Here is a 12,429-nt window from a genome sequence, read left to right on the forward strand (position 1 = left end):
TAGGTGTGCCCGATCATTGCAAGCAGCATAGGCCCTTTCCGAAATTATCCTTGACCTTCCTGGGCTGTTTATAGACTATTCGGAGTGAGTATTTTTCGTGTATTTTGCCCTTTGGTCGGCCTACCACAATAGTTGAAACAAGTGGAAGTGACTTCAAACTTCTTTAGTGAGGGAACCAATATCAAATAATGTTTTTGCATTATATAAAAAACCAATGATAAATAAAGAAAGCTAGTTTCCATCTAACAATCCATTGAGTACCACGCAAGTTCCGCCACTCAATGCTAGAAAGCGTTGTAACTAAACTCCTATTGCTAACAGTTACTGCTAGATGGCGCGGTAACATAATTTAGAATTTGCACAAAGCTTAGAATACTAACGCATTTGTCTCGTTATTTGTACTACAGAGTAGGTAGTACCCCATCCATGCCATGGAGGTTTTTCTCCTCTCCCTAGTTTACACTCCTTTTGTAAATATATTAAAATAAATAAGATTAAGTTGTAAATATCACTAAGTACTTATATTAATTATTAATTTAATTAATTATTGTATCTGTATAAGTACCTATGTCCTTTATAGTCTAATAGCATGTATATTATTTGTTTCAGATATTATAAGAAAATAAAACTTTGTGTAATCTTAACACCGATCATTACCATTAAACTTAGGAGACACATACTCAAAGCTTGGTAGTGTACTTTAACGTGATACTGGCAAATCTGTGGTGTGTCTTCCACAGAAGCCACAGTAGGAAGAATAGAATAGAGTAGGTAGTTATAAAATGGTGAAAACATACCTACCGTGATGAACTCTCTTCCCGTAAACAAAAGGATCACCATATATACGTAAATACCTTTTTTTTTATGGAATAGGAGGACAAACGAGCGTACGGGTCACCTGGTGTTAAGTGATCACCGCCGCCCACACTCTCCTGCAACACCAGAGGAATCACAAGAGCGTTGCCGGCCTTAAATACCTATTGAATCCTTGGGACAGTTAAGGGATTACTTACGAATTATTTGTAACTGCCATTGTTTTTTTTAAAGACTATAATTTAAAACAGCATTTTTAATAGCATTTTTTTGTGTATGGTACTCGCATTAAATAACCCTTGATGACATTGCCTAGGTTAGATAATATTTTTTCAAACATAAGACACAATTAATATTGTCCGCATTAACAATATAAATATTGGGTGCTGAAACACATATAATACAATAAAACATATCAACCGTCTAGTTTAGGTATTTGAGAGATATATATTCTCAATATTTATTTCATATTATAAGAAATAAGAACCATGTATCGATGATAGCCTAATATTAAAAGTGCTTTTTAACTTGAAACTTTAAATAATATTAAGCTTCATGAACATGATGTCATTAAATTTAATCATGTCATTTAATTTTTTGACTAACACTTTAGTTCATTATTATGTCCACTTGCTCAGCGTCTCTCAATCTATTTAAACATGTAGTTCTTCACGTGTCGTAGTGTACTGTCGCTTGTGCAGGCGCTGGAAAGCATTTCGAGACGGCAACTCCAAATCGAGCGGAAGTGCATAACTTTGTTCGTAATCCCTACGAGCTGCACCGTCGCCCTAGACACATGAGCATGTTAAAATACTCTTCTTTCGAGTACATGCCGCACAAAAACTATCAATCACTAACTAACACCAAATGAGTAACTAAAAGGTATCTTATGTGCTAGCACTGTAAAAGCAAAAATCACGCAATTGACGCGAGCGCAAAATTTACATACCCGATCTAGATGCCGGTTGACTAACAATAATTCTAATTTCCGCGATTGGCGGCATCAGCGGCGGAAAGGACGGCCCCGCCTTATTCGCTTGAGCCGCCGCGCCGCGCAGCTGATGCTAGAGCTACACGTCATTGGACCGAGGTCAGTGCGATGACCTTAATTTACTGCTAAAATAAATAAGTCAGGGGTTCTCAAGATTTTTGAAAATATTTAATATGAAATGTTCTTTTCACTGTATCATTTAATTTAAGGGGTTTTGATTTTTTATTTTATTTTTAGTGGTATCTCCCCGCATTGTACTTCATATCCGTGTCAGCTGTTATGGTACAGGGTATACCAACACAGTGTATATCTACTAAGTAAATAATTATCTACCAGCAGCTGTACTGTGACATTTCCAGTAACATTAGTGCCAAAAGTGCTGAAACTCAAACTATAAAGCGTCGGTGGCGCAATAGGTAGAATCCTTGACTCTTAATACGAAGACCCAGGTTGGATTCTAGTCCGTCACGTCACCATACACTATTTATTAGACGCTTTATAAGGTCGTCAACGCTGGTATCACCGTGAGATCACACAATCAGGCTATGATATGTAGGTACCTACTCGTTTGTCCTCTTCCATAAAAAACATAAATTGTGATTTTAAGTCCAAGTCATATTATGTATTGTTCTCCAAGATCCACCTAACCAAGCTGCATCTAATAACAAATGGATGCTATTTTTCTATTTCTTTTACTAATCATAAATAAAACAACAAGTGTTTTTACGTCCAAGTCATATTATGTGGCACTAGATATATACGCAAGTGTGTTAGAAAAGGGTTTAAAGGCCGGTAGAGTGATTGTCGCCGTAAGGGCTCCGGTCACTTAGCTCCTAGTCAGAGCCATGTAATTGTTTCCAGAACTAGTGGTTAGTGCTTTACATGAAAATTTTAAAGTGTTTATACGCTGTGTAGCACTTAATAGAAAATTCCTTATTGTAGACAAATGTTAGGTGAAATTAACACGGAAGTAAATAAAAATCTTTGACTTTTCGTACTTTATTTCTCATTTTACAAAACTGAATTAAATGAAAAAAATTGATACACACCATATTCATTTCGATATCACTATTATCTTAGTGACGCATGGTTCGGTATCCAATCAAAAAAACTCTAATACATGTGACAAAAAGTAAAACGCCTGGATGGCTCGAAACTAGTTTTATATTCGGATTATTGCTTGGGCGAAGTATGTGTTCGGTTTTATCCAGATTTGACCCACCAATACAGGATATTTGAAAAAGAAGGCATTTTATTTTAAGTTTCAACAACCTGTTTCCAAGCCATCGAAACTAGCTGTTGGTAAGAAATTTTCATATAATCAAACCAGATGAATAATTTCTTACACTAACTCCGTTATACATACAAACATAGTCTCATAATAATAAGAACAAAATTAAATACCATTCCGAGAAGACAATTTTTAACAATAATATATTATTACTACCATAAACAAAAAAACATAATATCATATAGCAACTATTTCTTTTCCGTAGTTGTTAAAACTTACGACAGTCGTGCTTAGCTTGAGTACCTAATAGACATTAATTTTTAACAAAAAAGTGAACTTCAAAAAAAAAATCAAAAACTTGTAATCACATTAACATACACCAACAAGGGTGGGCGTTGTGGCGTCCGCGTTTCAGTCGTGTTTCGACAAGATAAGTGTGACGAAACCACTCATTATACGATCTTCCGGCTGCAAGAGAAAGTGACGTTAATTATTCAATACATTATAGAAACACATGAAAATACATCGCTGGTATTGTTCTCCAGGATCCACTTAACCAAGCTGTGTCTCACAGACAAATAGATGCTTGTTTTCTATTACCTTAATCGTAGCTTAACATGTAACAACCACGGACGAATTAAAAATAAGGACTCCGCGCCGTGATATTAGCATGTGAAGAACCGTTATGCTAGTGTGTGTGCGGTTACGGGGGATACTAGTTGCATAATTTTTTCTCCCTTAAATTATCATATATGGCCACAAATACTTATAAAGTATCGTTTTTATACTTTTTCACAAGGCATTTTTAAAATATTTTATTGAGACGCAAACTGATCTGTCACAGACGATGACAATTCTCATAATGGCCGCCTATCGGCCTTTAGTAGTGTAAGTGTGTGCGTGGGGCTATGTATTCAAATTCAAATATTTTTATTCAAAATAGGATGTGAAATCACTTATTGAAAGTCAAAAAAACTACCACCCATTCCAAAGTGAAAGCCTCAGGCCTGAGAAGAATGGGCGCAACAAACTCAGCGGGCTTTTTTTTTCATCAAAAATATGTTTTACAATTAAAGTAACATTTACAAAGTAACATTGTACAATTAAACTTATTATTTAATAGCCTGAGGGCGGTCGCTCCATTCCCAATCTGTGGTATCATTAAGAAAGTCATTTATGTTATAGTAACCTTTACCACACAAACGTTTTTTAACAATTCTTTTGAATAACGTAACACCTTTGTTTTGAACATTTTCTGGGATCTTGTTGCAAAAGCATATACATCGCCCCACAAAAGACTTACTAACTCGACTTAGCCGAGTAGTAGGCATCATCAGTTTATGTCTGTTTCTGGTGTTAACATTATGGTTATGACAGTTTCTGGCAAATTCACTTATGTGCCTATGAACATACATTACATTATCAAGAATATATTGAGAAGAAACAGTCAAGATGTTAATTTCTTTGAATTTTGCTCTCAATGATTCCCTAGGACCTAGCTTATAAATAGCGCAAATAGCCCTCTTCTGCAGCACAAATATTGTATTAATATCGGCAGCGTTGCCCCATAGCAATATACCATAGGACATAATACTATGGAAATAACTAAAGCATACTAGTCGCGCCGTATCTATGTCAGTTAATTGTCAAATTTTTTTAACCGCGTATGCTGCAGAACTAAGTCTGTTCGCCAATCCTTCAATATGGGGGCCCCATTGTAATTTGGAATCTAGAGTTATGCCAAGAAATATAGCAGATTCCACCGGTTCTATCACCTCTCCATTTAACAAAACATTTGCATTTACATTTTTGACATTTGGTACAGTAAATTTAATGAATTTAGTTTTCTTGCTATTAACAATAGGTTATTAGCGCTAAACCAGTACACGATGTCAGATAAAATATCGTTCACTTCGTCATACATAGCTTGGTTTCTTTTCACTTTGAAAATCAGTGAAGTGTCGTCCGCAAACAATACTACCTTATGTTTTTTCTCTATAAGATTAGGAAGATCATTTATATAGATAAGGAAGAGGAACGGTCCAAGAATAGACCCTTGTGGTACCCCCATACTGAGAGGAGTCCCAGGAGATCTCCTGCCATTCACGTCGACCATCTGAATTCTATTGTTTAGATATGAAGTCAGAAGATCGAGCGCAGTTCCTTTTATGCCATAGTGGTATAGCTTCCTGACCCGCGTTGAATGTTGAACACAATCAAAAGCCTTAGATAAATCACAGAAGATGCCAAGTGCATTCTGCGTTTCCTCCCAGGCATCAAACATATTCTTGATCAGCACAACACCTGCATCCGTTGTTGAAAGTCCCCTAGTAAAGCCAAATTGTTTCAAATGAAGTAACTTATGAGAGCTAAAGTAAGTAAGCATTTGGCTTAAAATTATTTTTTTAAATAATTTTACTAAGGGTCAGCAAAACCGACACAGGACGATAGTTGTTCGGGTCAGAAGAGCATCCCGACTTAAATATTGGTGTAATTTTACTATGTTTCAGAAGGTCAGGAAACACGCCACGATTAATACAACTATTAAATACTATTGCAAGATATGGTGCTATGACATCAATTATTGAACTTATTATTTTAACAGAAATGCCCCATATATCAGCAGTTTTTTTCATGTCTAGAGATTTAAAAGTTTTAATTATTTCTCCAGGGCTAACAAAACTAAAATTGAAACTTTGTTGACATCCTATAACATTTTCCAGAAGAAGTGACTCAGCAACACTGGTGGAGGAGACAAGAGTGTTTGTGATAGAAACTGGAATCTCAGAAAAAAAAATCTCAAAAGCAGTAGCAACTTCCTGCTGAGATTGAATTATTATATTGTTTATTGATAGATTATATTCAATGTTGCGGTCTTTCAATCTTCCAGATTCCCAGTTAATAACATTCCAAGTCATCTTTATTTTATTTGGTGCATTTTTAATTATTTGTCTGATATGCATAGACTTTGCAATAGAACAAACACTTTTAAATAATTTAGAGTATTTTTATATTTACACGTTAATCGGCTTGTTTTGGTGCTACACTGTTATGTTAGGTAACACGGAGTCCTTATTTTTTACGAGTCCGTGGTAACAACTAGTATTTTTGTACATAAAGACAATCACTTATGCAGTCCTGTGCTGTGTTGCAAACTCCTACCGGATAACCGTGGTTGTACTTCTTGAGAGAGATGACGATGGCCTACAGCCAATCGTTCTGCAGATATACAGACACTCACCGAACTCTCCGAGTAGGTACCGATGAGCATATCGGCACAGCTATAGAACTCCTCCTTGTGCGAGATGAGAATGGTCTGCAAAGAATCCTCCATGCTGCGGATAAAGTCAGTGACCTTGACGATGTTGATGTTGTCGAGCGCCGCATCGATCTCGTCTAGCAGTATGAACGGCGCAGGCTGATATCTATTAGTAACAAACATCACAAACGTTATCATATTATCATCTTATACCTTTAAACGAGCAATTCTTGTGTATATATATATATATATATATATATATATATATATATATATATATATATATATATATATATATATATATATATATACAATATCTGGTCGACTTTCCCGGAAAAATTGAAAATTGCAAATATACTTAGAAGCATATTGACAAATTATATTAACAAGGTTTTCTTCTTAAGTTGGTATTAAAATGTTTGGTCTAATGATTGTATGTAATATAGTATGTACTACGTAGTACCTAATATTTCTATGGACCAAACACACCGAACCGAGATTTAATTTTCTGTGCTGCTTTTTAGACTTAATATTGTACTTTATAAGTAATGGTGGCTGTATTAATGACAGATAAAGTAGAGGAGTACAAAAAACAGAGAATGTGTTACGAGTGAAGTGCGAAGAGTAGCGAAAGCGCGGCCAGGGTCTTCTCTCCGCCGGACATGCTGTCCATGGTCAGGAATGTCTTGCCCGGCGCCACGCAGCTATAGATTATGCCGTCCAGGTACGGCTCCTCGCAGTTCAACGGTTCGAGGTGCGCACTAGCTGACTTCTTCACCAACAGTTGCTACATAACATTTTATATATCTAGCTTTATAAATGGCGCATTCGTGGAACTGAACGAGGCTATCTATCTAGGTAGGTAGCTATCTAGGTGGCGATGGCAAAATAGCATAACTCACTTTAAAAACAGCGCAATTTTATTTTTTGTGTTGTATTGTTATTGCTAATTAGTTCATAAAACAGCAATTTTATTGCATGTGCCGTTTGCAAAAATGGCGAATTCTACTAGTTTTACATAAAGCTAGTACAGGAACATGTTTTACTCTTCATGTTTCTAAAAAGCGTCGGTGGCGCTATGACTAACCGTTGACTGTCACCACGGACCCCCGGTGTCGGTTTTCGAATTCATATGTGCATTTATTCGGCGCTTTATAGGGTCGGCAATGATCTTATAATTCCTCTGGTATGTTACAAGAGAGTATGGACTGCGGTAATCACAAACCATCAGGTACTCTACTTCCATAAAAAAAATGGTAAACGGGTGACCGGTTGACTATCTAGTCAACCGATAAGCCAAAATTTGGTGGTGAGGGCTACTACATACAATATTAACTACTTCTGCTGATTGAAAAGACTTGCTTTTCTTGGAAATTTCGTGATATTTTTGGACTCGGTCGGGGCAGTTTTTTTTTGCAAGGGTGGCAGGAGGTGGGATTCCTCTCTCTCTGATTGTAAAGATTGAACTGAATTTTATACATAAAGGAACGAAATATTGTCAACACTTATAATAATTCACTCACCTTGTAAATACTGTCGACCGCTAATGCGACATGTTCCAAACAAGGCTTGAACTTGTCTAAGCGCTCATTCTTTACCTGTCACAAAAAAATTGTATTAATTTATGTATTTGTATTATAGCCTGGCTCGATTCCTGTTGCCCTGGGCTCAGTGTCCCACAAACAGTTACATCGTCCTCAGTACTTCTGGATGCGAGGGAATGCGCCTTATGGTGCGGTTTTTAAGGTTTTAAAATATTTTCCATATTCATAAACAATCTGTGGATAAAAGTTTGTTTTCAGGTCGAAGCGGGATGGATATGGGAATCACGCGCCGCACAGTTTATTTAATTTTTTTGTTATTAATTAAAAAACAAAATTAGATTAATAACTTTTTGTTACATATAATTTAATTTTTTACTTTAAGATTTATACTGTAAATTGAAGGCGGGTATTTTTATTGTTAATAAAGTGTTTCTATTCTATTCTAAAACGTGCTCCTACAAAGGTTACCTAAACGTCGGGTTAAATAAATAAATTATAAATAATGTAACTTTTACGCGAATAAATTATGTAAAAAATATAGTAAAAATTACAATAATAACATCAAGTTTATATCAACGTCACAGGAGCATTGATCGTTACAAAATTTAAATAGTTAAAATAAATAATAATTATTAAAATAGTTGATGTTTATAAATTTGTGCAGTAACCTTGTCGAAGAGCAGCTTGGCATTGTAGACTCGATTGCGGGCCGCTACGAACAGTCTATCAATCTTGTACATTCTTTCCCTGATTTCACTAAGCTTCTGGTCCGCCTATATAATCAGATATCACAATCATTTGGCGCTCTGAGAGAGAAGAAGTGGCGCAAGAAACTCTCCGGTGGAAATACTAGAACACACCTTTTATAAAAAGGAGAATATATGTTTTTATTATTAGTTCATAAACCATCATTTGATTACATTGTGATGTGAAGTCATAGTTAAAAAATATTAATCAAAAACACGTGCTTGTACGCCTATACTTTGCCTTATACGCCCTATAAATACGGCCGTATTGTCAACACTCGAGGCCCAGCTCGCTCAGTACGCTGACGACACGGCACTCTACTTCGGCTCCAACCGCTCAACCTTGAGCAAGAACATTAAAGTGCTTCAAGCCGCCGTTGATGAACTAGCCAACTGGTTCAGAAAATGGCGGATTGAAGTGAACCCCACCAAGAGTGCAGCGGTACTCTTCGGTAACGCGAATAGCATCCGCGCTAAAAAACAACCGACTGACGTTATTAAACTGTATGAAACACCCATACCGTGGGTGAAGGATTACAAATACTTAGGAGTCACGTTCAACAGCAATATGAACTTTAAGAAACATATTGATACGGTATGCAATAGAGCCCGATTTGTCCTCAGTCGCCTTTATCCACTTGTGTGTGGGCGAAGCAAACTTCCGCTCAAACACAAAGTGACGATGTACAAAACCATCGTACGGCCCATACTGTCATACGCAAGCGTCGTTTTCGCGCACACCCGACCGAGCTACTTACGTCGTTTGCAAGTAGTTCAAAATAAATTCACGCGCATGGCAACCGGAGCCCCGTGGTTCATCCGAAACGTTGACCTTCACCGCGACCTAGAGCTTCCGACAATAGCTCAACACTTTAAAGAGATCTCGCGACGCTTCTTTGACAAGGCGCCAAACCATCCCAACATCTTGGTTAGGAAGGCATGCGGGTACACCCCCCTTCACCATAGTCTCAACCCAATAAGACGTCCCAGACATGTAACGGTAGACCCGGATGACGACATCACCATCGCGAACGCGACACCCACACAAACACCGACACAGACACGCACACACCGCCTTCGCAGGCGTAGGCGCGGTCAACCACCGCAAACCACAGGCACTCGTCACTCTGACGATGGCCAGCGGCCCACACCCTAGATACACCACACATTCTTTTGATACCCGACGAGACGTTAGTCCTCGTCCTGTAATCGCTTCACTACACTCACTCACACACGGACTGACTGACGGACTGACATACACCACTTACACAACCACAAACACACTCCACAAACAGACACAAACACAAACATACATGCACACAAACATTTACACTACGTACATACATACAAACACACATACATACAATCATAAACACATACATACACACTTACATACATTACACAAAACATCACCACACTCGCCGGTGAGTGTGTTCTTATCATCTTCATTTCATCTTCATTTTCATTCTCTCTCCTTCCCACAAGCACACAGCCGGTCTGAGGTTCGAGTCTCCTTAGGAGACGCCCCGCGACTGTTGTTGCGTAGTCTTTGCGGCCTCCACGGCCCACGTCCTACTTCGCTGTGAAAGCCAGGGCTGCTAACAGCACAGAGGAGGTTTTAGTCGGTATGGGGTGTCCGCGGCGGACGGCGGAAGGCTGAACAGCGGGTTAGCTTCCTGGATGCTCCCCATCCAGCCCTCGCTCCTGAGGTAGAATTCTGTTGCCTCGAGGAGACACAGGCCGAAACCGCCGTGGTAGAAGTGCAGGATGACCAAGGAGAAGGAGAGGGTTATCTGCAGGTCTACACCGACGGCAGCAAGATACAGGGCAGGGTTGGAGCCGGAATTTCATACAGGCGGCGAGGCCTGGAAGTCAGAGCAAGGAAACTCAAATTAGAGGATTATTGCTCTGTCTTCCAGGCCGAGATGTGCGCAATTTCGAAGGCTATCGAGGACATCTTGAAGATGCCCGACATGAAGGTCGAGATCCTTAGTGACTCCAGGTCGTCGCTGGAGCTGCTAAGGGATCGATCATCATTTAACCCGATAGCCTTCGAAATCAAAAACCTGATCCGGCGGGCTCGAGAATTGGGGAAAACCATTCGGTTCCGCTGGGTTCGGGCGCATGTAGGTATTGAGGGGAACGAGAGGGCTGATCACTTGGCGAAGGATGCGGCGCTCCATTCGAAATCGAGGGCCGCATACGACGGAGTACCGGTTTCGACTCTTCGCCGCGGTATAAGAGCCAGGACCCTCGACGTCTGGCAGGAGCGCTACACTGCGGGTCACACCGCAAGCGTCACAAAGGCGTTCCTGCCAGACGTCGTGGCGGCTTACAAGCTGGTGCGGGAGGCACCCTTCTCCGCTCTGATGGCCCAAGTCATCACGGGTCATGGTGGCTTCTCGGCGTATCTCCACCGGTTCGGACTGAAGGATAGATTACCTCCAAAAACGAAACCTTTTAAAACCAAAAGAGTTTGATAGCTACTTTAACCAAAGCCATTACATTATTTATTTCGAGTATTTCGAGTTATTGCGAGTACATTATTTCTCGCCACACTCATTACGTACAAATTGAATGAAGTGTTTGAATGATGTTTTAGCCTATGGGAATTGAATTGTTCAGTGAGTTGCTATTTTGTGATTGTAGTTTTCTGTAAATGTTAGTGAATTTACTCATTTGTAATAAGTTTTTACGACTTGGATATAATTATTGCAATTACACATGTCATACCTTGTGAGTTTTCCGAAAGTGACGAATAATTAGACTCATTTCGCTGAGCATGTGAGAAATTTTAATTATTATGTTTACAATAATAGTACTTCGTAATGAATTTTGTTTACATACTGGAACGAGTACGCTGCAATGCGAAGTGCAGAACAAAGTGTTATGTCACGTGATACATTGCGCAGTATTCGCATGATACGAGACCTAAGCGAAGGAAGACCACTGGCGAAAGTCTGGAATATGAGTCTGTGTGTCGGAATATGTCGGTGAGATCTTTACATTTACTAGACATAGGACATTTGGTCAGGTTCCACCGAACGAGAAGATAACGACGATAAAGATGTTAGTCTACATGGCGTCTAGCATGTCAATCCATTTTTAACCGACATCAAAAAGGAGGAGGTTATCAATTCGATCGGTTTTTTTATGTATGTATACCGATTACTCTGAGATTTATGATTTGATTTACGTAATTCTTTTTTTGTTTGATGCGAAATAGATACCATTTGGTCTTACATGGCCCAGTAGTTTTCATTTTATGAACATCTATATGAAAATTTTCGTCTACCTGGATGACATAATTGTTTTCTGTGTACGGCTTTTTTTGGAGTTTTCATTCAGGTTGATTATGTATTATTATTAACTGACACTAAAACATAAAAAATACAAAAAAAAAAACTACGTTTAAAAAAACCGACTTCAAAAACTGAAAAGTATCAAATAACTAAAAATCTAATTTAAAACACCTCTTATGCAAACCTTTACCTTTAATATTAATAAAATACTATTATTTGTATGTGCTACATATTGATAGCTTTGAAATCGGTGCCAAGCCAAATGTAATAAAGGTACCTACACTCGCCACGCGTGACATTGAGCGGGATAACTTCGTCTAGAACAAAACAACCCAAGCGGACAGACACGCGTGGCCAGACCACCTAAATAATTACAGTAAGTAAGCTGTTTATAATATTAAGTTTTATTTTGTTAAGGGCTTGGCACTGACTTAAAACTTATCAATAGGTAGCACATTAATATTAAAGGTAAAGGTTTGCATAAGAGGTGTTTTAAATTAGATTTTAGTTATTTGATACTTTTCCGTTTTTGAAGTCGGTTTT

The 12,429-nt window shown here is 38.4% G+C and overlaps 1 protein-coding gene across 1 annotated transcript in view; it reads right to left on the minus strand.

Annotated features, from left to right (window-relative positions):
- Positions 1 to 2,800: 2,800 nt before the first annotated feature.
- Positions 2,801 to 12,429, minus strand: part of LOC126978720 (structural maintenance of chromosomes protein 1A-like) — a 59,776-nt gene continuing 50,147 nt past the window's right edge. The window contains exons 24-27 of the mRNA XM_050827744.1: positions 8,507 to 8,611; positions 7,818 to 7,892; positions 6,277 to 6,460; positions 2,801 to 3,503 (exon numbers count right to left, since the gene is read on the minus strand). Of these exons, the coding sequence (XP_050683701.1) occupies positions 6,383 to 6,460; positions 7,818 to 7,892; positions 8,507 to 8,611 (258 nt within the window). The 3' untranslated portion in view covers positions 2,801 to 3,503; positions 6,277 to 6,382. The remainder of the gene's footprint in view (positions 3,504 to 6,276; positions 6,461 to 7,817; positions 7,893 to 8,506; positions 8,612 to 12,429) is intronic.

The sequence above is a fragment of the Leptidea sinapis genome, chromosome Z (assembly GCF_905404315.1).
Source record: "Leptidea sinapis chromosome Z, ilLepSina1.1, whole genome shotgun sequence".
Classification (NCBI taxonomy): domain Eukaryota; kingdom Metazoa; phylum Arthropoda; class Insecta; order Lepidoptera; family Pieridae; genus Leptidea; species Leptidea sinapis.